General features: G+C 55.7%; 1 protein-coding gene across 4 annotated transcripts in view; it reads left to right on the top strand.

Annotated features, from left to right (window-relative positions):
- The window catches only part of SEZ6 (seizure related 6 homolog), a gene marked incomplete at its 5' end in the record, with an annotated part of 44,594 nt that overhangs the window by 1,391 nt on the left and 17,546 nt on the right, over positions 1-25,657 (top strand). For all 4 annotated transcript variants that reach the window (XM_081219562.1, XM_081219561.1, XM_081219560.1 and 1 more), the window contains 2 exons: positions 18,625-19,293; positions 19,733-19,866. In XM_081219562.1, the coding sequence (XP_081075688.1) occupies positions 18,625-19,293; positions 19,733-19,866 (803 nt within the window). The remainder of the gene's footprint in view (positions 1-18,624; positions 19,294-19,732; positions 19,867-25,657) is intronic.

Genomic DNA, 25,657 nt, shown 5'->3' with positions numbered 1-25,657 from the left:
TCTTTTGTGGCTCCAGGAACTCAGTGCCATGTGTTCCCACTGCGGAAGAGGGAAAGAGTCCTGAACGCCCTACGGGGCCAGGGCAGGGAGAGGGGGGAGAAAAAGCTCGCATCCTGGCCCAGCTGTCCGAAAATGTCCCTGGGAGTTCGGGACATTTCTTGTGATTGGGCCATGTCCTTGTGCTGGACAGCTTCCCTTGGGGTGCAGGGCCTGTGGTCTGAAACCTCCTGTGTGGGTGTGTGGGTCTGTGTGTGAATGTAATCAGGGCCCAGAGTGTCCAGAGTAGTGGGTCCGAGTGTGTCTGGGCTTCAGAAGGTCTGGATGTTGCATGAGGGCTCAGCAGTGAGTGGTGTGAGGAGTGTGTAAGGCTGCTAGTGTGCGGTGCAGCCTCTGCCAGAAAGCTCCCTGCAGGGCTGGAGTGAGACTGCGGGTCTCCAGGAGGATGGCTGGTGTGGCTGGGAGTCCGGGGAGCCTCGCTAGACTTGTGGGTGTGAGCGCTGAGAAGAACCTGTTCACTCTGTGGCAGAGAGTCTGTGTGTGTGCAGCCAGTGCCCCTCCCTGACCATCCGGACCGCCCCAATGCCCACGAGACCTCTCCCCCAAGGGGTATGTGGGATAGGGGTCTGCCTGCTTGGAAAGATCTTTATTTTCACTCCCCAAGGGAGAAGAGGAAGGAGCCTGGCAATGCCAGGCCTGAGGAAAGAAGGCCTGGCCTGGGCCAGCCCTGGTACACCCCTTCCTCCCAGCGGGGCTGCAAGGTCCCAGTCGTTTGGGTACTGAGTGGTCTCACTGGCAGGCAATGCATTTGGCCATCTCAGGGCTCCTGGGGGCTTCAGCAATGAGAAGGCAGGCCCGGAGCAGTAAAGACCTCGGCCTGTGAGCCTTTGTGGCTGGGTGGTGCATCCCTCCACCTCGTGGCCTCGAGAGGGGAGCCTCAGCTTTCCTCACATTTAGGCAGAGAGACAGGCTTGGATGCTGCCGGAAGCGGCCCAGAAGTGGCAGGAGGCGGGGTAGGTGGAGACCTCAGGGGCAGGGCGAGATCGTGCTGGGCCAGGCTCAACCCCATGGGTTCAGTCCCCTATTCCCTCTGCAGCTGCGGGGGAACGATCGGCCTGAGGCTTGAGGGGCACCATGAGCCACCGGTGGTCCTCTCAACCCACAGTTGGTACCCAGCGATCCTGCCACAAGGGGAGAGGAAAGCGGTTTGGGAGGGGCGGCGTATGCTTGAGCCTGCTGTGTCAGTGTAATGATTTTTAATGAGCAATTACCTTTAGTCATTCTCCTAATTTCTGAATATCAATAAAGTTAATTAAACTCTGCATGTGTGAATGTGGCCTGGGGAGATTGTGAAGGTGGAAGCAGCAGAAACTGGGGTGGGGTTTGGGTCTCCAGAGGTAGAGGCTGCCTCCACTGGCTGTGTGACCTTGGACCTGATGCTCCCCCTCTCTGAACTCTGATGGAGTATGTGGTGGGAAGAGTGAGGGAGGGGACAGCAAGTATGAGTTGCTCTCTGTGCCAAGAACTGGGAGACCGTGTCTGGGAGGCAAGAAGAGGAGGAAGGCTTGGCCTCCAGGAGCCCTAGTGCTGAAAGAGTTAACAAACCAGGGCTGCCTTAACATAAAATGGTAACTGCCGTTTCCTGCAGACTCTGTGGTAGGTGCTGGAGTCTGACAGAATATTCCTGAGTCTGGGGGCTACAGCCAAAACTAGCACCAAGCCCTTCTCCCTGTTGCCCAGCCTGGCACTTTGGGGAGTGCTGGGGACAAGCCTCAGTGGGAGACAGTCTAGATTGCACTCAGAGCCCCAGAGGTTGACATGGCGGGCAGGAGGCTCCCCTGGCTTTCTGAGGAGACTGGAGGACCCAGAAACTGCCACGGACTGGAGGGGACGTCTGGTTGGCTTTTTGCCCCTCACGGGCCTAAGCTCATCAGGCTAGGCAGGCCCTGGCAGCGGTCCCAGCCTCCTCAGCAGGGTGGCAGCTTAAAATGCCTTGGAGACACCATGGGGCGCTAATGGGGATTGAGGAGACACAGGGGCTGGGTTTAATTAGAAACTGGGCTTAATTAGAGCTTCTGTGCCCCTCCCACCATGGCTGCCTGAATGGTGGGGGGCATGTCAACAAACCTCCTTCCTTAGCCCCTCCCTCCACCCAGCCCTAGGTGCCCAAGCGTGCCAGCCTCCTCCCACCCTCCTTGTCCCCACCTCTCCAAGCCTCTTCAGGCCCCGTTTGCCAGGCTGGGCTCAGTTCAGGGATGCTGCGCCCCGACCTGGGCAGAGCTGTCAGAGCTGGGTACCCCAACCCCCAAATAAGAAAGAGGGTGTGGAAAAGGGCTATAGGTAAGGATTACTTTAGTGAAGCAACCTCTCACTTCAGATGGTTAAGAGCCTCAGGCTACCTGTCTGTCCTCAGGCATGTCTCTGTCCTCTGTGGGTCTCCACCTCCTGGAGCGTTCAATTTAAGGGTGCACCAACCTGGTGGTTGCCAAGCCTGGAAGCACATTAGGGCCACCAAAGGCTGTCAAGTCATGCAGATTTCTGGGTCCCCAGCTTACTGGCCTCCTCTCAGGGAGGAAGAGCCAGGCTGTGTATGTTAGAGGCTTGGGGGCGGGGGGTTGGTGTTGAGGAGACAATGCTACCAGCCCTAGTCAGCAGCTGGGAGGTGGGGAGCAGGCGCTAGGAAGTCTCCAAGGCCCCTTTCACACTAATTCCGGCGGGAAGCCAATTTACCCAGCCAGGCCAGTCAGTTCCCCAAACTATCCATGTTTTCAACAGCTTCTGGTCTCTTGCTGTTCCTCCTGCCTGGAATTCTTTTCCCCTCCTGGGCCAACCTGGCTCACTCCATCTCATGCTTCAGGTCCCAGCTTAGTTGGCCCTTCATGCACTTCTTCTGCACATATTTATAGGGCATCTACTATATGGTTTCTCAGGGGAAGCCTCACCTGACCTCCAGCCTGGTTCAGGGGATTCTTCCGTGCTCCCACCATCCCCTGGCTTTCCCCCATCAGGTTACCCATCTTGTTGGGTCGCGAGCACCTGATTGCCTGATGCTTCTTTCCAAGAGCAAGACGGAACTCAAAAACAAGGGTACCAAATCTGTTTTGCTCAGCCCCTCCATTTCAGGGCAGTTCTAGAATTCCTCTCTGGAAGAAGTTTAGGGTCAGCTGCCTGTTTAGAAAGGAGAGCTGGGTGCATGGCAGCTGGGACTGTGTCTTGAAGCTGAGTTTGCGTAGCAAGCACACTATTTTTACATAGATTGTATGTTAGGATTTTTTCCCTTTCCTAACGGTTGGCCAATTATCCCAACGGTAAATTATAGCCTTTACTTAGTTTTTCCCTTCCACAAATTAAGCTGTCACGCTGTCAGCCTGAGGTGGCTTGGGGGTGGGGTGCTGATGGCCATTCTGAGAGGGCTAAAGCCTCTCTCCTGCTGCCCTAGTGCCACCACTGCTCGGGTCCCCAGTGGCACAGAGCCTAGCACATGGCATGCATTAAATACACGTTGAATAAATTCATGAGCTGTGCAGGTAGGCAGCGGCAGAGTTAAGCCCAGAGCCTAGGCTTCTTGACTCACTCCCACAGCATGTACCCACCACTTCTGCTGGCTGGGAGGAGGTGCCCTGCATGAACTTAAGGACTGAGACAAGGGAGGGGTAGCCCCATGTCTTCTGTCTTTATCACCTCCTCATCCATCTCAACTTCAGACACCCTCACAGAGCTTGGAAGGACCAATTTGAAACCTTGGGAGCAGATCTGAGCCTGTCTTGCCCTTGAATGAAAAGGTGAGGGTAGAGGAGTCATCCAGGACCCCCACAGTTCATGTCCAGGAACCTTCCACAGCTCCGAAAAAGTGGCCCCTGCGGTGTATCCACCCCCTGGGGTACATTCATTCATCGTTTCACAAACATGTTATTGAGGTATGAGGCCTGGCTCAGAACCCTCAGGGGCCAAGTCTTTCATTTTTAAGCCTTTTCTATTTTAATACAAGAGACTAGTTATCCCCACTTTACAGATAGGAACACTGAGCTTCAGAGAGATTAAGTCACTTACCCTGGGTTTAAAGCCAATAAGTAATAAGACTACTCCAAAGTGCCTTCCCATTTTGCAAAACCTGGCTGCAGCCAGCACTGTGTCTACTCCCCCACCCTAAGGCAAAGCTTCAGTACAAGCAGATGGGAACCCAGAAGAGTATCAATATCCTAATAATAATAATAATAATAATAGCAGCAACAATAATAGCAAACATTTATCAGATACCAGCTATGTGCCAGGCACTGTACTGCTTTATATACAGTAGCTCGTTTAGTCCTCATATCATCTCTATGAGATGGAAGCTATTATCTGCATTTTATAGAATGCCAAGTTCAAGCCCATGTTGTCAGACAGACCCAAGACTTATTAAATGGCTCCTAACTTTCTTCTAGCATGTTTCTAATGATGACAGTGGTTTATCTTCCTGATGTCTACCCTCAGTCCTTACTGATGTAGATTAGGGACATTTTATCTTGCTCAGTCCTTAGGGGCAGAGGAATAAAACATCTTTTCTGACACTTGGAGGCCAGTAGCACGGGACTGGGAGTCAAGTGAACCCTGGAGTCTTGGCCCAGAGGCCAGTGACCTTGGGTAACTCTTATTCTCCCATCTTTTAGGAGCCTTGGTGAATGAGAATACGAGTCACTCCTCTCCTGCATCTGGGCTGCCCCACCTACCCCCACCCCCACCCCCACCCCCACTGAGGCCCAGCCCCCAGGGGGGAAGGCTCAAGCTTGCCTGAAGCTCAGATCTTGGACAGGACTGGGAACCAAGCCTGCCTCCACCTGCCTACCTGCCACCCAGCTGCCCGCCCTGGGAGGGGAGGATCGATGCCACAGCACAGGCAGTGCTGTTGGCCATTGATTGTTGAGATTTCTCAGCCGGGCTCTGGAGTAAACAAACCTGCTGCTTCTCCAACAACAATCCGGGGTCTCAGGCTGCACAGTCTGCAGCCTTGCTGGCAGACAGGCTGGTGGAAAGGGGCGGGGGTGAGGGGTGCTGGCTGGGCTCAGCAGGGACAAGGGGCTCTGCCAAGAGATGAGAAGGAACTGAGTGTGTGGGAAGGTGGGCAACGGAGAGACTGGGCGAGGGTGCTAGGGTGAACCCTAGACCCTGTGCATGCCTTGTTCAGTCCAACCTCTACATTTTTGCTCAGCCATTTTTCCATACCTGGAATGCTATCCCTGGGTCCTTCTGTTTATTTCAGTTCGACTACCCCCTCTTTTCCTGATCATCCAGCCCAGAGGGCTCTCTCTTTTCTCTCAACACTACCACCCATCAGGAACTTAGCCCATCCATCCATCCATCCTTCATCCACCCATTCCTTTTCCATTCAACAACCCTCTATTCAGCACCTATCAGGTGCTTTAATAGGCAGAAATGCAACATAATCCCTGCCCTTAAGAAGCTCATTTTGGAGGGGGAGCTGCCTTCTTAATAAACTCAGCTGTGACTGCCTCCCCAGCTAGACCACAGACCCTCTGATTTTAATTAAATGCGATACAAACAAGATGCTAAACAGCATCCAACCACTCACCTTCAAAAGGACAAGATATTCCTGGCCAGGGACTGCTCTGAGCCTCAGTTCCTCATCTGTAGCAAGACAGTTCATCTTTGGGGTCTTTGCGGGCCCAGTGAGCCTCTGGGATCCCTAGGCCAGGCCTTGCTTGGTGCCCCCCCATCACAACTCTTTCCATCTTTGCTGGGTCTGAGTGTCTCTCTAACCCCCCAAGAAGGCAGAGCAGGTGCAGGGCCCCTCCTGCCACCAAACCACATGTGCTGGAGAATCCAAGCTGTGGGTCTCTCCCCTCCCCCAGTGCAGTCCCCAGGGGCCCAGCCGGAATCCTGCACCCATCAACCTCAGCATCTCCCTCAGTCCCCCACTCCTCCCCTCCCCACGGGCTCCTCTCTCTACCCTCAGGACTCTCCTTCCAGCTGGTCATGTGCTGCAAGGGCAGAACTGCAGGGCCCCTGTGAAAAGTGCCTGAACCACAGAGCAACCCCCAACAGATGCTCATTTGCAGGCCGTTTTACCCCCTTTGCATTCTCGCTCCTTATAAAAGGCACAGAAGCAGACCCTGCCCCTCCCACTCTCAGCCCCTATCCCTCCCGCATTCCCACCCCCATAGCTTCTCCCTCTCTCCCTCCCAGCCCAGCAGCTGAGCACCAGCTCCTTTGTGCCCCAGGCAGCCACCTGCTGAGTGTCTGGCCTGGGTCCCACCAGCCAGCAGGTGCCTAGGGAGCTCCAAAGCCTGTGGGGGGTGGGGGATATCATGCAGTCTGGAGAGCCAAGTTGTGCCTCCGGGAGGAGGGGGCAGCCCCAAAGGAAGAACATGATTGGAAGAATGCTGGTCAGGGCACCAGGACTCCCAGGGTTTAAACCTGATACTGGCTCTTACTGGCTGGGTGACCTTGGGCAAATCATGTCACCTTCCTGTGCCTCAGTTTCCTTGGGAATTCATGGCCTCTGTCCCACCTCTTTCAAAAAACAGCATCCAAATCAAAGAAAATCAGAAGGGGTGCTGACAGGGAAGAAACTGGAAGCCCCGCTTAAGAGGAGGGTCCTTGTGTAGCCAGAGCTGCCCAGCACCAGGAGGGGCTGGTTTTCAGGTCGTCACTGGAAGGGCTGGATCAGAAGCCGGAGGAGCCCAGGGCTGGACTCCCAAGTCAGGGGCAGGCAGTGAGGGCCAGCTGGCCCAGGTCTGACTAGGAAGCTGAGACTAGCAGTGCAGAGGGATGAAGGCTGGGATTAGAGTGCTTCTAAGGGCTTTCACCCTGCCTTGCTGCTCTGATGGACATTCTTAGATATCATTTATATCCAGCAAGGGGATATGCTAGTGATTGGAAACATCTGGTCTGGCAGCTGGCAGCCTCCCTCTTGTTGTGAGGTCCTATTTTCTGGCTGGTTAGAGGAAATGGGGGAGAGGGAGTCACCTTCTTTTGAGGACAGAAGAGCCCCTGGCGTCTCCAGGCAAAGGTGTAAAGGTGGGACCAAACAAGGCATACCTGAGAGAGGTCATTGGTGCATTTGCTTATCCAGCCTCCCCTGGTCCACCTTCCTTCACCTCCCACTCCATTCCTTCCACCTCCTGACAGAGCCCTAGCCTTGCTCTTCTGGGTCCGGCCGTCTCCCTCTCATCCCCCCACCCTGCCTGCCAGCCCAGGCTAGGAAGAAGCCTGCTGCTCAGGCTGGGGTGGTGCCCTCAGCCTAGTCTCTGTTGCACCTGTATCCCTGATGCTACCTCTGGCGCTCCCTGGTCCTTCCCTGCCCTGGGCCTTGAGCAGAGGAGACTGGCAGGGACACAGAGGGAGGTCTTAGCTCTCTCTACGCAAGGTGTACACACACCCCGTCTGGCAGGGTCCTTGGAAGTCAGAGCAAGGTTGAGTCAAGAGAGAAGTCTGAGGGATTGGGGGCTGCACAGCTGGGTCCATCTGGTGTTCCCGGGGGGTCTGGGGGAGAAGAAGCCCCAGATCTGCAGGTAGCCATGTCTGGATACATCTCTGCCTGGCTTGTCCATCTACCCCTGGGTGTGTGCGTCCATACGTCCCTGCGTATCTGTACCCTTCGGTCCCTATACCCTGGGACTGTGGCCCTGGGTGTAGGCACAGCAGGTCCCAGTTCAGTCTGGTCTCTCCCCTCCCCAGAGCCTGTTCCCCTCGCTTCCTCCCCAGTCTTGGGCTCCACTGACCCCTCAAGGAGACTTGAGCTGCTGCTGCTATTTTTAGCTGCTCTGCACCCCTCCCCTCCCCCACTCAGGCTTGCCCGGGAAGTGGGGAGAACAAGCTGAGCCTCGGAAGCCTCACAGGCTCGGGTGCTGGGCTGGTAAGGCCCTTTCCCCTCAGTGCCACAGGCCATAGAAACAAGGGGAGTCTGGGATTGTCCACAGGTGCAGGGCCCATGCCCTGGGGCAGCTTAGGCCCCATGCCACCTGCCTGGGGCTAGGAGAAGGCCCCAGGCTCCCCTCCCCCTGCCCCCTCCAAACCTCTAAAGGCAGATCCCAGGCCTCCAGTGATTCTTCCGCAGGCCATTTGGAAGTAAGGCAGGACCTCCTGCATCTCCCCCATAGAAGCTGGAGAGACAGAATGGAGCTCAAAGTGTGAGGAAGACAGGGGAGGGAGTATACCTGGATGAGGCTACCCACGCACACACAGGGACTTCAGGTACTGGAGATGAGGTGTATGGGGTCCAGTGACATTCAGAAGGAAAGTGGCAAGTCAACAGAGCACAGTCCCCTGTCCTGCCAGGCCCCCTCCACTTTCACCACTGCCCACTGTGAGGCTCCATCAACCCCTGCAGTTGGGCACTGATAGTAGAGGGGCTGTGACTCTCCACCCCACCTGCCCAAAGAACCTAAAAAGCCAGGAACCAAGTACTATATGAAAAACCAGACAGGCCCAGAGAGGGCAAGAGAAGCCCAAGGTCACACAGCCTGTCCATGGCAAAGCTACCTCCATGCTGGAGACAGGGCTCTGACAAGCCCTCACCAGTCTCCTCAGCTTTCACAGCTAAGGACAGACACTCTAGTGACCTCCAGGGGAGAGAGAGCCCACCTCAGCATTAAGGATCAGGGCAGCTGGGGGTCTAGGCGCAGCCAAATCCTTCAATCCATCTCTTCCCAGATGTAGCTGACAAAAGTAGCCACAGGGCAAAGGTCACAAGGTCACTTTGGCCCTGGTACGTAGAGTGAGCCTCTTCCTCTGACCAAAGGCCACAGAATCTTGGGGCTACCGGGCCGGCCGTTTAGCTCAGAGGTGAACACGGCACTGGGAGTAATGCCAGCTTTTGAACTGCAGGGGGGATTGGCGGGGGGGGGGGGAGCAACAGCCCAAAGATGCTGGTCTAGGGCCCAGGTTGGTACGCATTCTTGGGCCCTGGTACCTCGCTGGGCTCAGTGGCTAGGAGGGACTCTCCTCGGCAGGTACCTGGAATTGGGCAGGGGGCAGAGGATGGAGGGGATGGCCATTCCTCCCTAGACCAACCCCTGTCCCCCAGCTTCACCACTGGCCTGGGCTGAGCCGGCCCTGGTACCAGCTCCAGGGAGAAGGCCTTCACAGCCTTCCTCAGCCCAGCTGACATTTCCAAGGTTTTCCATTCAGAGAAATATGATCCCTGCTGCTGCTGAGGGGGCGGTGCTGGGGGAGGGCTGACCTGAGCACCCAGCTCAGGGCCACGTCCCGCCTCTGCTCTGGCCACACTCCTGCCAGCTGGCATTATCACGAGGAGTTAGCAGAATGGTTAGTTACCAGCTGGTGAGGGAGGTAAGGCCAAAGAGGGCCCAGGTTGTTCCTCTCCTTCCAGCCTGCCCCAGGGGTGGGTGTCAGTCCTGCTGCCCCCACGTCCAAGGCCAGCCCCTTTCTCTCTCCCAACGCCCCACTCCAGGCCCCCAGCTCCTGTGCCACCTGTCCAGCACCAGGAACTGCGGGCAGGCAGGGCTAGGGGTCCCAGGGCCAGCAGGCAGGCAGGTGCAGGGAACTCAGGGCCGCAGGGGAAGGTGGAGAACACAGCAGGCGACGCTGTAGCAGAGCCTCATTAATCACCTCTCCAGCCCCCAGCTCTGCAGTGGCGAGACCATATTAGATTTTAAATTGGAAAGCAGAGAACGTGGCAGTTAGCTGGGCGCTCCCTCTACCCTGGGCCCCTGGCCACAGCCTCACGAGAGGGAAGGGGCAGTGGGGAGAAGAGGGCAGCGGCCCAGAGCCCTGTCCCCTCTCTCCCCACACACCCAGAGCCTGAGGGGCTGTCCAGGCCACATGGCCCTGGGAAGGGTCAAGTCAGGGTCCAAGAAGGGCTCAGGGTGAGAAGGAGGCAGCACAGCAGCCGCCTTGGGGAGAAGTGCATCCCTTTTGGGAGGTTGGGCCTTTCCAGGCTTGAGGACTGTGAATCCAGGTTCCAGGGTGTGGCGTCCATGGTCGAGAACAAAGGGTAATGACTTCTGGCCCTTGTGTGTTTGGAACTACACACATACACACACACACACACACGCAGGCGCATGCACACGCTCATGTAAACACACGGGCCCACGTATTCACAGGCCCACGCATGCTCACACAAAGCAGCAACTCTTCAGTAGAAACTTGAGCCCAGGCTGTGGAACAGGCGAACCCAGTTCAAACCCCTTATCTGCCACTTTCCTCCTGTATGAACTAGGATGATTCACTTTGCCTCTCAGCCTCAGTTCCTTCACATACAAAGTGTAAAATATTGATTCCAGGCATAAAAGGTGCTGCTCTGGGTGGAAGACAGCTCCCTAGGAAGTCCTGCCTGACCCATGGAGGGTGCTCAGTAAATGTGAGGCCCTCCCCTGATCCCAAGACCAGGCAGCTACTCTGGGGCTGCCCAGGAGCCCTGGGGTGGTGGCCAAGCCAGGCTTCCTGCCCCTGTGTGCCTGACTGGGCAGAGAGGTAGGGGCAGGTGAGCCAAGCACAGCAGGCATTGTCATGGAGCATTCACACACCCTGGCCCCATCCTGGGCCAAATCGCCAGAGGCCAAGCATTCCTGGCTGCCCTCCATCCATAAAGTCCTCCTATACTGGCTCTGCCTGAGCTCCCCAAATTGCCCATTGAACACCCCACCCCTCCGAACATCAGTGCTCAGCCCAGGTTGGGAAGAAAACATCGTGGGTGGGTGGCACCAATCCTCCCTGAGGAGTGAGTGGCTGACAGGCCCAGCTCTCCTGAGGCCTTTATGAAAAACCTAAAGAAGTCCCAGGGCTCCTTGTCACCTCTCCCTGCCCAACCCCAGGCCCCAGTTTTCCCGGGCCCAAAGGAAGGGAGTAGACACTGTCAGCCCATCTTTTTTTTTTTTTTTTTTTAATAAATTTATTTATTTACTTACTTATTTTTGGCTGTGTTGGGTCTTCGCTGCTGCACTCGGGCTTTCTCTAGTTGTGGCGAGCAGGGGCTATGCTTTGTTGCAGGGCGCAGGCTTCTCATTGCAGTGGTTCCTCTTTGTTGCGGAGCACGGGCCCTAGAGCGTGCAGGCTTCAGTAGTTGTGGCACATGGGCTCAGTAGTTGTGGCTCGCGGGCTCTAGAGCAGAGGCTCAGTACTTGTGGCGCACGGGCTTAGTTGCTCCGCAGCATGTGGGATCTTCCTGGACCAGGGCTCGAACCCGTGTCCCCTGCATTGGCAGGCGGATTCTTAACCACTGCGCCACCAGGGAAGTACCCCGTCAGCCCATCTTAATCTTCTCCAGGACCCCCTCCCACTTTAGGCTCTTCCCTTCTGAGCGCTGAGTACTTCTGGGTCTAGAGGGCAGGTTTTGGAGCTGCGCTTTCCATCATGGTAGCCACCAACTACATGTGGCGATTTAAATGTAAATTCATGAACATGAAATCAAATTTACAATCCGGTGTCTTGGTCTCACCAGCCACATTTCAAGGGCTTACTAGCCACGTGTGGCTACTGACTACCATGACGGACATGCAGACATAAAACATTTCCATCATCACAAAACGTTCTATGAAACAGCACTGCACTAGGGCTGCATGGCCTCTGCGTTTGAATCTGACACATCCAAACTGGTAACTTGGGAACTACCCTTCCCTGGGTCCCAGTTTCTTCACCTATGAAAGTTCATATCTCAGCATTATTGTGGGGGGATAAATGAGTTAATTCTGGTAAAAGCACCTTAGAATGGTGCTAGGTGTATGGTAAATTCTCAGTTAACAGTGGCGTTCAGTATATTTTTCACAGAGCCCTTTGTGGCTCACCAGATCCTGGAATGTGATACTTTTTCCATTTTACTGATGGGGAAATGAAAGTTCGGGATGGGGAAGTGATTTGTGCAGAGGGACCTATTAGCCTGTTAGGGGCGGGACCAGGACAGGTGGGCTGACTCCTGGGTGTTGCCTGCTCTACCCCCATACTCCCTCCATCGGCAAGAAGACCCCAACGCTGGAGATGCCGAAGCCCAGGGTTACCCACCCACCCCCAACCTAGTACAGTGTGTGGGGGGGTAGCTGTTCCTGGCAGCCCAGGAAGCAGCATGCTCTCTGTCGCTGGAGGCATGCCCACAGATGGCAGACAGCCCCAAAAGTATTGGAGGGTTCACTCTTCAGAACAGTTGGGCCACATGCTCTTTGAGCCCCAAAATCTTGAGTTCTAGCCCTGCCCCAAGTTTACTGTGTGACCTGGGAAACCTCTCTGGATTCTGTTTCTTCCTGTGTAAGTGAGGGAGGGATGCGATGTGCACAGAGGTTACAAGCGCTCAGATTCTGGGGACCAGCCACTTCCTTGCCTGGGTCCCAGCCAAGAGGAGGTGCCCCCATTCGCATTTGTACTCCAGATTTGACCGAACTGCCAGGAGTTGGCCAAGAGAGGGTAGTAAGAGGGTGAGATGGGGGACGGTCGGTGGCAGGGGAAGAGAGGGTAGTCTGGGGTTGCAGGGCCCACCAGCTTGTGCCGACAGACACTCTTCATCAGTTGCCAGCTGGGGCTGTGCTGGGGCACTGCCAAGGGTTGGCTGCCCATCTTCTCCCTGCAGGACACACCTCTGCCAGCCCCTGCCCTGCCCTGCCCACTCCTCCTGGCCAAGGACCAAGCACTTTGGGGAGCAGGGAGCCTTCCAAGTGTGCAGACAGGCAGAATCCTAGCTTGGAGACTGTGTCCCCTGAGCCCACCTTCAATGTACCTGGCACCAGGGGTCAGCATTTGTGGGCAGAGATGCAGGAAGAGAGATGCCTTGTGCTAGATCCTTGGCCATGGACAAAGCTGTACGTGTGCTGAGGGCCTACCAAAAAGTGCCCCCAGGAGATCAGAGGAGAGAGCTATTGTCACCCACTGGGCCAGGCAGGGATGGCTCCCTCAATCCCAGGTGGGGATTGGAGCTGGATCTGGTAGGATGGGGAAAGTTTAAAGAGACAAAGTAGTGAGCAATAGGGCAGAAGGGGGAAGGCACCTGTTCTGGCAGAGAAGTTCCATTTGAGTGTATCTGCCACACTCAAACCACTGCCCACCCTAACCACTGGCCCTCCAAGACACCGCCAGGAGTCCTTCCCCATCACCCCAAGCTGCAGGGCTCCCAGCAAGAGTGCCCTAGGATAGTGACGGCCAGGCTGGTGGGGAGAGAGTCAAGAGGTACAGCTGAGGGCCAGTGGGAGCAGTAGACTGAGCTGAGCTATGGAGCCGCTGAGCTCTGGGTTCTAGTCCCAGGCTTGCCACGCATTGGCTGCGCAACCTTGTACAACTTACTTAACCATTCTGGGCCTCAGTGTCTCTGTCTCTTGGGAGGATAACTGATTACATGTGAAACTGCTGAGTGCATGCTTAGCACATGAGCACTGAGTAATGGTAGCTGCCTGGCTGCAAACCACAGGAGGCAGAAAGTGTCCATTCTGCCTCTGCCATACCTTTTGGGTGATCTTGAAGAAGCCACACCCCCCCTCTAGGCTTCAGTTTCCCCATCTGTCGTATAGGGCTTATATTGCCTTTTTGTTAATACAAGTAGTCGACAGCAGCAAACCTACCTCAGACACAGGGATACTGTGGGGTAATTATTTCAGTAGTAGAACATGGAATCAGGCCTCAGGGGCCCTATGTGGCCCTGCCAGCCTCCAGCTGGGGACCCCCACTTCAGGAGGTAGGCCTGGGCCCAGTGGAACCGTCGCTGCGGAGACCAGGCTCTGGCTCTGGGGGGCCCAGGTGCTCTTATTCCAGGGGCCTCTCTTCCCTCCCTCGGGGTCTGGGATAAAGGGGGTCCACAGGGGCCAGGCCCTCACTAATTCCCTATTAAAACTTGAAAGGGGCCAGAGAACCTCCAGAATAAACTCATTAGCTTTTATGGGATAATAAATGGATCCCATTAAATACTCATTCACCCTATGCTGGGCCAGCTTAACCTCCAGAACCCTGAGGGGTAGCTCCCTGCCCACTGTATCCCCCAGGTTCCCCCTGTACCCACCTGCAGTCATGCTCCCCTCAGCTGAAAGCTGGTGCTGCCACAAGTTGGTGATCAAGCCTGACCTTTCTGAGAACTGTGGGGTCCCCTTCCTGTGCCAGCTGCTAAGGCCAGCAGGTCCCCCTGCCCTTGCAGAGGACGGGGTGGGGCTGGCCGTTGGGAGAATGGGCCTGTCTCTAGATGGCCCTCACCAAACCCAGGAGGTCCCCACTCCACAGATGGAGAAGCAAAGGCTCGAGTGGGCAGCCCCCTGCCCAATCACACCGCTAGTGAGACATAGATTGGGGATTGGAACCTGAGGTTTTTCTTTCTGTGTGGAGCAGAAAGATCTGCAGACACAATAGCACTAAGCAGACAGCCCACCTGGGCCTGAGGTGGCATCTGGAGTGTGTTGCCTGGTGCAGCATTTGCCCCAGGCAGGGACCACCACCCTCCGCCGTTGTCTCCCCACAGACCAATTCCAACTCCTCAGCCCACAGGGGCGGTGACCCTTGGCAACGTCCTGGGCCTCACTGAGCCTCAGTTTCCCCATCTATCAGACAGGGACAGCACACCTACCCAGCTGGATGCTATGAAGAAGGGTCCCCAGTCGTTATGGCTTTCCCTAAACAGAAGCTAGCATCCCATCTAGATCCCAGTCTGTGCAGGTGGAGCACGCGGCCCCCTGTCTCCACCCTCACCCAGCTGGGCCCAGGGGAGGAGCGGGCAGGGAAGGCGGCTTTCCCTGGGAGGCCCCGGCGGGGGCTAAGGGGAGGGGGCTTCCAATCCCAAGAGGGGCCACAGGGGGGCAGCGCGGGCCGGGAGGCGGAGCGGGATAGAATCCACCGGGGAGGCATCCTGAATGGCTCATTAGTGCCGATGAAAGCCTTTTTTCATTTCGTCTAAATACTTTAAACAGGGCTCCCTCCGATGTCTATTTGCATAGCTTGAGAGTTAATGCGGGGGGAGGGCCCAGGAGGCGGCGGCGGGGCCCACCAGGGCTGGGGGCTGCCGGGAAGCTCCGTGGCGGGAACGGCGACAGGGTGGTGTGGGAGCCGAGAGGTGTTTCCCAGTCCCAGCCCACCTGGAGGACGCAGCCCCCGGCCCCGCGGGAAGAGAGGAGGGAGCAGCAGCCCAGGGTGTGCATTCCTGCGTTCCGGAACCGGCACCGGCACCGGCACCGGGCAGGTGGGGATCATGGGGGGCTGTTTTGCTGTGGGCCACTGTCCCCCACATACATACCAGCCTCGGAGGCGGCTGCCCTTTGCGCGGCGCGATGCAGTATTATCCTCGTTGTACAGCTGAGAACGCTGACATGCTCGAGGTCACACACACCTGCCACACAACAGGGGACATGGTCGCCCAGAAAGGAGAGGCCTCACCCGGGCCGGCTTCTCCCAACCCTAAAGGCCTGCTCAGTGCTGCCCTGGCAGGGGGCTGCCCCCCTCGGAGTGTGGCCTCTCCCTCTGTAGTCCCCGCCACCAAAAAAACCAAAACAACAAACAAACAAACAAACCCTGCTATTTAGAACAAAAAGATTCTCACAGAACCTCTCCAAGATGCCCGTTTTACAGCTGAGGACACAAAGGACACAGATTTGACTTGCCCAGGCTCACTTGACTTTTAAGTGGAGAGCTGACATTTACACCCCAGTGTATGTGTGACTTGGCATGCCCGCCCTGCGGAGCAGTGTCCTCGGCTTCTGGTTTGAGTCCCAGACTCAGGTGTGCTTTGGACACAGAATGGGGGCTCCCTGGGTCCCAACCAGAAGGCTTCCTGAGGGCCCAGCTCAGCTCAGCCTCAGCTCAGGTCCCAGATGCCAGAAACTCTGGCCTCAGCTCCACTTCTAACCTGCAGAAGACCTTGGACAAGTCCATTCCTCTCTCTGGGCCTTAGTTTCCTCAACTGGCTAGAGGACTCTCTGCTGGGTAGCCCCAGTCCCCTCCTCCTGTGAGGCGAGCTAGTGTCCTGGAAAGACTAGGGCTTTGTGAACCAGATCAACATAGGTTCAAGTCCCAGCTCCACCTTTGTGTGACTGGACAAGTCCTCACCTTACCTCTCTAGGCTTCAGGTTCTTTTTCTATAATGTGGGAATAAGATACCCACCTCACAGACTCGTAGTGTCAATTAAATAATCCAAGATCCGGGAACGACCCAACTCAGTGTCTGGCACACATTAAGGTGCCTGATGAGACTGGGCATTTGGGTCCCTGACACCTCCTGCTGCTTCCCCTGCATCACACTCCCCCTTTGTCAGTCTCTACACCTTTGGACTCAGTCAGCCCAGGCAGAGAGGAACCTGGGGAGGGGTCTCACAGGGCCTCAGGATTCCATCAGAATCATCCAGGGTGTCTGGAGATGCCCTTTCCCTGGAAATGGCTTGTCTCCCAGAGATTATCTTACCCTCTCTGGTAGTGGGTAGCACCCTCCGGGACCACGTGGCAGCTGATTGTAGAATCAATTTGCTCGTTTGGTATGCTATCTCGATCCCACTTAACCAAGTGCTCAGTCCCCCCAGATAACACAATCAGTGCAATCGACAGTGACGGGAGGTGCCCATTAGATCTGCTCCATTGCCCAGCACCCACCTGGCAGCCAGCAGGAGGAGCTGTGCCCGCTACGGTCCCTTCCTGAGACAGAGGCACTCCCTCTCCCACTGAAGACTTCCGCAGGTGCCTACCCTGGGAGCCTCTGCTACATCTCTTCTTGGGCAACCCTGGAAGGCGACACTGGAACCCTAAGGCTCCAGTCTATGTGATGAGAAAGGCTCTTCTTCCTTGTCATATGCTATGATCACTCTCAGGTAACCTGGCAAAGACCGTGTGATATCTGGGAGCTGGGCAAAGAGAATAGCCCCGTCCTGGCCTGTCAGAGGCACTCCCTGGACTGACTTAGATGAAACACACGGGACACTGCCAGACCACCTGCTCCAGGGGGTATGGGTCTGGCTGGGCATCTAGTTTGGACACCGTGTTGTCAGTGTCTGGTACAGAATGCCAAGGCACAGATGGACTCCTTTAGTGAGCATCTCAGGAGCTAGGGGTTGGGCCTCGTTCCTCAGGGCTTTGGGGCCCCAAGGCCCCTCTGACCCAGAGCAGTGGAGAGCCCTCTGACCTGCACCCACCTCCCTCACCCCAATTTCCTCCCTCCTCCCAATTGTCTGACACATCAGAGCCACCATGGTCTCCTGAACAGAATGTAGACCATCTGCCGCTTCCTCACGCCTGCCAATCCATGGAGTGGGTGTGAGCCCGTGGAATGACAGCCCCACCATCGGACGTGCAGAGGAACCAACCTTCTCCTTGCAAACTCTGTTATCTCACCCTGGCTGTGTTTCCCTTCAAATCTTCATGCAGCCATTTTGAGAGCTGTTAAAATCAGAATATCTTCCCAGCCTTCTCCAAACTGGCAAAATTCTATGTGAAGTGAATCTGGAGCCAGCATCCATTGACCTTTTTCTGGCAGTCAAGGATCTGGGGAGCCTAGTGGGCCACAGGCAGAATATGCATCATCTCTTCAGCTATGTGGTTAAATAAGTCAATACAATCAATAGCATAGCAACCTCAGACCAGTAACAGCAAATAAGTTTCTTCTTCCATAGCCTATCTAATCAATTGGTAGTGGCTGCCTGGATAACTGTGTTAAGAAGGATTCTGAAGCACCATATGGCCTCAGCAAGAAATAACCAAAATTGGTTAATAATGTCTACCATGGATTTGGGGGGGGAGGGGCTTGTAGCATGCAGATGACCCTACTTTAGATCCTGCCCTAGATGGCCCCTGGCTTGTGTCAAAAGAAAGATAAAGAGAATTCAGAGAGGCACAACAAATGGGAAAGGGAAGTAATATTATCTCAGTTAATCCTATAAAAGAAACCCCATTTTACAGATGAGAAAAATAAGGTTCGGAGAGTTTAAGTTATTTGCCCAAGGTCACACAGTCCCATGGTGATGGATTTGAAGCTACATCTGCCTTACTCCAGAGTTTAGCTTTTGTAGAAGGACAAAAAAGAGAGAGAGAGAGACAAAAGAAATGATTTTCTGAAAATTGAGAGAAATAGGGCATAATGGGACCCCAACAAAAATGTCGTCATGTGTCTGTGAGGCAATCTAAAATAAAATCCCAAATATATGAAGCATTTCCTGAGACTAATGACCAGGTTCATTGAGAACAGCAAGTGAACTTGAATGCAATGTCCTGTAACCTCAGGCAGAAAAGTCACACTGGTGGGGGATGGCACTCTTGCTAAGGGTGTCATCTGTGGTCTTCAATTGACTGGTCGTTGACTCTGAGCAAGTCATTTCCTTTCTTTGACCTTGTTTCGTCATTGGTAAAATAAGGCCTTTGAGCTATGTTAGGGATGAGAAATATTTGTTCGTCATGTTGGTCTGAGGCATCGGGCATGGCTGCCTAGAGTGCTGTGTTGAGAAGGATTCTGAGGCCGAATCTGAGAACAGCCAGGAAATAGTGCAATGATAGATTAGTAATGTCCACCTCTGGTGTTGGAGGAGAAGGGATATCTCATGTGCCATCCTTAAAGTATGTGATATTATCTCACTTCCAGCTCTAATATTCTATAGCTCCATGATTTTCAACCACGAGGACACTCCCCAAGGCTCTATGTCAAAAGAGAGGTGGATCTCCTACTTCCTGGACTAGGTGTGATGCTGCTCACTGTGGGGCAGGAGGAGAACCTCTGATCATCTGTTACTATTTCAGGACTTTCCTCGGAGGCCCCTACAGTGGGGGAAGAGCAGGCCCCAGGCATGGAGGAGACGGATGGGGAGCTGACAGTGAACCCCACACCTGAGCAGCCAGAACGAGGCATCCACTTCGTCACAACGGCCCCTACCCTGAAGCTGCTTAACCACCACCCCCTGCTCGAGGAATTCCTACAAGAGGGGTTGGAGGAGGGGGAGGCAGCGCTGAGGCCAGCACAGCCCTTCCGGCCTGACCCGCCTACACCATACACCCCGAGCCCCCTTCCCCGTCTGGCCAAGCAGGACAGCCGCCCCGTCTTCACCAGCCCCACTCCAGCCATGGTGGCAGCACCTACTCAGCCCCAGTCCAGGGAAGGACCCTGGAGCCTGGAGTCAGAGCCCCCTGCACTTCATATCACAGCTCCCCTACCTCCAGGGCCCAGTATGGCAATGCCCACCCCAGGCCCAGCAGAGAGGCCCAATACTACACCCCCTAGCAGGGCATGGACTCTGACCCGAGAAGGTCCTGGAGACATAGGCAGGCCCTGGGCTCCAGAGGTCATGTCGCAGACCACAGGGCTTGGGATTGAGGGGACCATCACCACCTCTACGGCTTCAGGGGATGAGGAGGAGACCACCACCACCAGCACCATCATCACCACCACCGTCACCACAGTCCAGCCACCAGGTCAGCTACCTGATGGCTTGCAGATCTAGAGATGGGAATGGGGGAGCTGAGGGGCCCCTGAATTCCTCCCTCTGTGTCACTGTGCTGGCCTGCCTTGCCCTTGGGAACCAGACAGACCCAGGTTCAAATCCTGATCAGAAGCAACTACAGCAGACCTTAGAAATTTTATCTCACCTCCCTGAGCCTCATCTGTAAAACGGCAATAAGAAGACCTACCTTACTGAGCCACTGCCAAGAACTGAGATAAGATTGCACACAGTAGGTGGTCAAGAGAAAGTGGTCCCCTGCTTTTAACAGGGTAATAGACCTCCCAAGTTGTGAGCTTCACCACACACACACACACACACGCACACGCACACACAAACACACACAGGTCAGCCGTAGTTGGATCCACTTTGCAAGAGCTGGGTTTAGCCTTATGTCTCCTCCTGCCTCCCAGGCCCTTGTAGCTGGAATTTCTCAGGCCCAGAGGGCTCTCTGGACTCCCCCACAGCCCCCAGCTCACCCCTTGATGTCGGCCTGGACTGTTTCTACTACATCTCCGTCTATCCTGGCTACGGTGTGGAAATCAAGGTGAGTGACCTGGGTTCGGCAGGGACAGGACTGGGGCTAGTGTGTTATCTTTCCGGAAAGGTGCTGGCCCTGGGGGCGGGGGGATTGGGTAGAGATGTGCAGGGTCAGCAGTTGGACAGGGACCTAGGGCCAGGGCTGGGCAGTGGGCCTAAAACATGGTTGGATTCTGCCCTGCGCCTCAGGGAGTGAAGAGGTTCCTGCTCCCGCGCAGCGATGCCTAGGCTGAGAGGGGCTGCTGGAGAAGCACGTGTGCCTATCCTCTTCCCCCAAGGGTTTAATCAGGAGCTCAGGAGAGCCTGAGGAGGGGCTCTAGCCTCGATGGACACGGGATTGGGTGAGCGTGTGAATCCATGCATCTGAGTCGAAAGAACTCAGGGTGGCCTTGTTGGACCTGTGAGAGCCGTGGAGCCTCACTCACTCATATGTTCACTCGCTCGTGTATTCACTTCCTCTTTCCCTTCAGCAAATACTCCCTGAGTAGCTCCTCTGGGCCAGGCCCTGTGCTGGCTCCTGGGATGCAGAGGTGGGAAGACGGACATGGCCGCAGCATCAAAGGTGACCAGCTGCTGGGAGCGCCAGACCTAGTGCCCAGCCCCCTGCCCCCTACCTTCCTGGGCCATCTCATCCCTCCCTTGGCATTAAGGCTCCCTCTTAATCCCCAAACCTGAGCCTGCAGGTCCTCATGGCTGTTCCACAGGCTCCACCACCTCCACAGGCCCCAAACCCAGCTCTTCCTTTTTGTTCCCCCAAACCTGCTTGCCACCCGACTCCTGTCCTCAGAGACTGAGCCCAACCAGTCAGAAACCTAGAGCAGGGCCACCACGGTGCAGTGTAGATGGCATCCCTGGAGCTGTGTGACCAGAGGCACCTTGGCCCTTCCCTCTCCCTGTTTCACCAGCTCCCTGATGCCCAAGTTGTCACCATGACACTCCCCCAGACTCAGATCTACCTGCTGCTCCCCCTCTATCCCAACCCCCACGTGGTCCAGCCTCTGTCATCCCTCCCCTGATGCTGTAGTGGATGCCTCACTGGTCACTCCACTCACGCTTGCCCCCATTACCATCCTCCACCCACACTGCCGTCATTTTTCTCAAATGAAATCGATCCTACCTCCCACGTCTCCCCCAAGGGCCTCTAAATCAAGGCCAGCCCCTCTGGGCCCATCTCTAGCCACTTCTTCCCTTGTTCTCTACTCCTGCTTTGCACTAAACAGCTTGCAGCTAAGGGAATGGGTCAAGCGTGCTTTCCCCACAAGCCCCAGTTTCACCTACTGGTCCCTTTGCGTGGAAGAGTCATCCTCCTATCCCCTCCCCTAGGACTCAACCCTGGCATCCCTTTTTCTGGGAATTCTCTCCTGATCCCCAAAGCCCGGGGCATCCCCCATCCTCGCTCATCACGCTGTCTCCTACGGGTCTGTTTATAACTGTCATTTCCCCAGCTAGACTGTAAGCTCCTTGAGGGGTGCCTTGGTGTGCACGGCCCAGACTGGGTTCTCCATGGGCTGACTGAATGAATGGACGAATGAATGGAGGTGGGAAGGAATGAGGTGACATTTAATGTGACTCTGGAGACTGAATGGAGGTGGGGAAGAGAGGCATTCGGCCCAGTTGAGGGAATCAGGGAGGGGGCGGAGGAGGAGTCCAGGGAAGAGGACAGCTCTGCCTATCCCCCCTTCCCGGCCTGCTCCCCGCGCATCCCAAAGCCCCTGGATCTGGGCCTAAAGCCGGCTCATCTGTCCTGGGGCAGCACCCTCAGCCCTGCCCCCTGGGGATGTCAGGTCCAGGTCTCTGAGCCAGGCCCTGCGGAGGGGGACGTTCTCCCAGCACTGGTGGGCCCCTCCCCTTCTTTCTGTAACCGTTTGCTCCTGTGCCCCTCGCTTGGGTCTGACTGGGAGGGTAATTAGGAACAGCCACCCCGCCTCAAGCCATTAGCACTCAGTGCCGCTTAATTAAGGTAATTAATGTAAAATCATCACCTAATGAGTGGTGGCACTGGCTGTGGCTCACCAGGTGGAAGGCACCAGCTGCAGGTGTGGGGAAGGGGGTGGGAGGGGGCCGATGCCAGGCGGGCTGCCCCTGTGCAGGCCTGGGCTGGTTCTACCCCCAAGCCTACCATCCCCACGGACGCCCACTAGGCCAGGCCGGGCGGGCCCCGTCCTGGTTCTCTCCACAATGAGGCAAGCAAGATGCTGCCTCTGCCTGCCCCGGCCCTGGCCCAGGCACAAGCCCCACCCTGGATACCCACCCTCTCACGGAAGCCCCCGGAAGCTCCTCCGGAAGCCCCATGTCTGTTGTGGTTCTGCCACATTTTTTTCATCAAATGCAAAAGCCGTTACCAGGCAACCTTGAGAGGAAGACCTGCCACGGCCCTGGATTGCTGTCAGGAAACGGAGCAGGCAGATGCTGGCCCCGCCCTCTACCATACCGCCACCGCCACCGGGCAGAGTCCTTGGGGACCCTGTTGGCCCTGATGGCCTGAGAGCTCCTGAGGCCATGGCAGGGAGGGCTGGGTGGGGAGGGACGGAATCATCAGGGCTGAAGCAGGATTTAAGGTTCTTCCACGGCCAGTTCCAACAACCTCTGCTCCTATCTAAGCCTCCTGGCCACACCACACAGGCCACTTGGGGACCTGAAGAATTAATGACACTGCAGACCAATACCCAATGGGTAGTTGAAAACCTGAGGCCATGAAGGAAAGGGAATTGCCCAAGGTCACTCCATTAATCATTAACTAATGTTTTGTTTTTTAAATTTATTTATTTATTTATTTATGTTTGGCTGCATTGGGTCTTCGTAGCTGCGCGCAGGCTTTCTCTAGTTGCGGCGAGCAGAGACTACTCTTTGTTGCAGTGCACGAGCTTCTCAGTGTGGTGGCTTCTCTTATTGTGAAGCATAGGCTCTAGGTGCACAGGCTTCAGTAATTGTGGCTCACGGGCTCCAGAGCACAGGCTCAGTAGTTGTGGCACACGGGCTTAGTTGCTCCGCGGCATGTGGGATCCGCCCAGACCAGGGCTCGAACCTGTGTACCCTGCATTGGCAAGCAGATTCTTAACCACTGCGCCACCAAGGAAGGCCTAACTAATGTTTTTTGATGAGTGAATTTGTTCCACAAGTACAGATTGGGCAATTACTATGTGCCAGGCTCTGTACTGGGTGCTGGAGACATGGATCTTCACAGTTAGTGAGGGAGACAGAAATCATAAATGATGACCAAAAAATAAAAATAAAAATGATGACCACAGAATGCGCAATGCTGTTGGGGATAGGAGTGGGAAGCACAGAGGACCGTAGGAATTCCAGGATAGGGCACACTCCACCATGGGCGGGCCAGGGGGAGTCAGAGAAGGCTCCCCGGAGGTGATGATACCTGCTCTGAAGCCTGAAGGATGAGAGGCCAGCAGCCAAGCCTTGGCTGGAAAGCAGCAGGTAGGGCCGACTGGCCCTTGAAGCCTGCCCAGGCAGTTTTGAACAGGTGACTTAATTGCCTAGGAGCAGGAGGTGGGCTTAATGGCTTCTGGATTGCACTCCTGCCAGAGGCTAGGCCTGAGTGCAGTGCCCTCCTGCCCAGGGCTGGCAGTTGGGCCAGGCCACTCTGTGCACTGGGGGTAAGACAGATGAGACAGCTGGAATGCCCAGGAGGCTGCCCACTGCTCCTTCAGGCTTGGGGAAGGCTTGTGGCTTCTTCCCATCATGGGTAAGCCCCTGCCTACGCTTCCGTGAATTCACAGGGATGGCTCAGGGTTGGTGGAAGGGATGGAATCCAGGCAAGGGGGACTGGAGGAACCATGGGAGGAGAGGAACTTTTTTTGTTTTTTGTTTTGGCCATACCACGCGGCATGTGGGATCCTAGTTCCCCAACCAGGGATCGAACCTGAGTCCCCTGCATTGGAAGTGCAGAGCCTTAACCAATGGACCACCACAGAAGTCCGGAACATCTTAAAGACCCACAAATCACACTCCTATGCAGGTCAGCCTGACACCATGCTGAACCCCTGCCATGTGACCACAGCTCTGGCTAAAGGCTGGGCCCCTGGGCAAGACCCTCTCAATTCCCTCTTTGTGAGGAACAGCCTCAGGGGTTCCAGAATCCCTAAGAGCCCATCTCTTCATGGCTTAGACCACAGCCCCTCCTAACCTGCTTCATCCCTGGCCTCCACCTCCCTTCAGGATGCTGCAGCTATCTGTGCCTTCTGGGGCTGAGGGTCTGGGCTGCCTGTAGGAAGAAGGCCAGGGCCAGCCCTCTATGATGGGAAGAGGCTTGCCTATTTCAGCTGGGGATTGGGCACTGGGCTAGGCTCTTTTTAGAGAGATCCAGAGAAGACCCTTCAGGATGGGTGGGCACGAGCCCCATGGCCCATGAGGGTCCCATTTCCTCTCCAGGCAGCCAGCTCCCCTGAGAGCTCCAGGCCTTTCTGGGCCTGGCTCATGTCTCTCACTGTGCTTGGCATTCTAAGAGCCTTCCCGCTGCCATCCCCATCTTGGTTTGGCCGCTCTCTGTACCATCTGGAGCCTGGACACAGCCGCCCACAGTCCCTGCCCTAGTGCCCCAGATGGCCCCATTGGAACACTGCTCTCCCATGCCAGGCCAGCTGCCAGTTTGATAACTGGAACACCCTACCCTTCTAGGCCAGGTCAGGGCCAGGCCTGATAGGGACGCAGGAGTAGGGTGGTGGGTCAGGGGGGTGAGGTTTCTCAGCAACCTCCTCTTTCTTGGCTCCTAGAAGGCTTATCTGAGGGGGGGGGGGTCACAAGGGAGCAAACAGTTCTAGCCCCATGGATTTAGGCCCCTCTTCCCCTCCCTAAAGCAGACCTTACCCCATAAGTGTTTGTAGACAAGCATCAGTTAAGACAAGAGCATAGAAGCTGTCACATAGAGCACAGAAACTGAAAGTGGGGTTCCAGTCCTGGTTCTGCAGCCCATCTCTCAGTCACTGGGCTAAGCCCCTGGCCTTCTCTGGGCCTGTTTCCCTTTCTCTTAAAAGAGGTTGAACCAGATGACGCAAAAGGCTGCTCCCAGCCAGTCCCTCTGAGTATGGTTCCTTTTCTGGGTGGGAAACTCCATCATAGCTCAGAATGGCAGTGGCATCTCAGGCCCTGGACCCCGTTTCCTGCTTCCTAGCAGCTCAGAATCTGCGCTAGGGAGAGGGTGGCTCCCAGGTACAGTGCCTCCCAGGCAGAGCCCTGGCAGACCTGAGGTGAGGTGGGTCCACAGCCTGGGTGGGGCCCAGGTCTCTCCAAAAAGGAAAGAGGACTGTTCATGCTGCGCCCACTCTGTGCTGAGCCCCGTACAGGCGGGATCTAACTTAACCGTTATAACCCCATGAGGTGGGTGTGATTATCCCATTTCACAGATGACACTGGGGTTCAGAGATGTCATGTGACTTGCCCAAGGACCTATCAACTAGTCGATGATGGAGCTGGGAGTTGATCCCAGGACTCAAGAGTCCCTGTTCTTCCCCTGGCCCAGAAGATTGGCCTGTTCCAGAAAGAGAGTGCAGTTGGGAACCGTTGGAGAACTCCATCCCCAACCCCTTTTCTCAGCCCAGCCCTGCCTGCTCCTCTAGGAACCCCATCTGGAATTCTCCCAGTTTCAGGGGAGAGGCCTGGGATGCTTGCATGAAGACAAAGCACTGGACCAGGAATCAGGAGTCCTGGCCTGGAGTCCTGGCTTTGCCTTGGATTTCCAGTGTGACCCAAAGAGGAGCTCTCAACTTCTCTGATTACGAGGTTCCCTTCTCTATAGACTGGAGGTAAACACAGCCTGCCCCGCCTCCCTTATTGAGGTTTTGTGA

The sequence above is a fragment of the Mesoplodon bidens genome, assembly GCF_964165515.1.
Source record: "Mesoplodon bidens genome assembly, chromosome: 19".
NCBI classification, from domain to species: domain Eukaryota; kingdom Metazoa; phylum Chordata; class Mammalia; order Artiodactyla; family Ziphiidae; genus Mesoplodon; species Mesoplodon bidens.
Note: the sequence above shows the minus strand (reverse complement) of the source record. Positions and strands in the feature narration are given on the sequence as shown.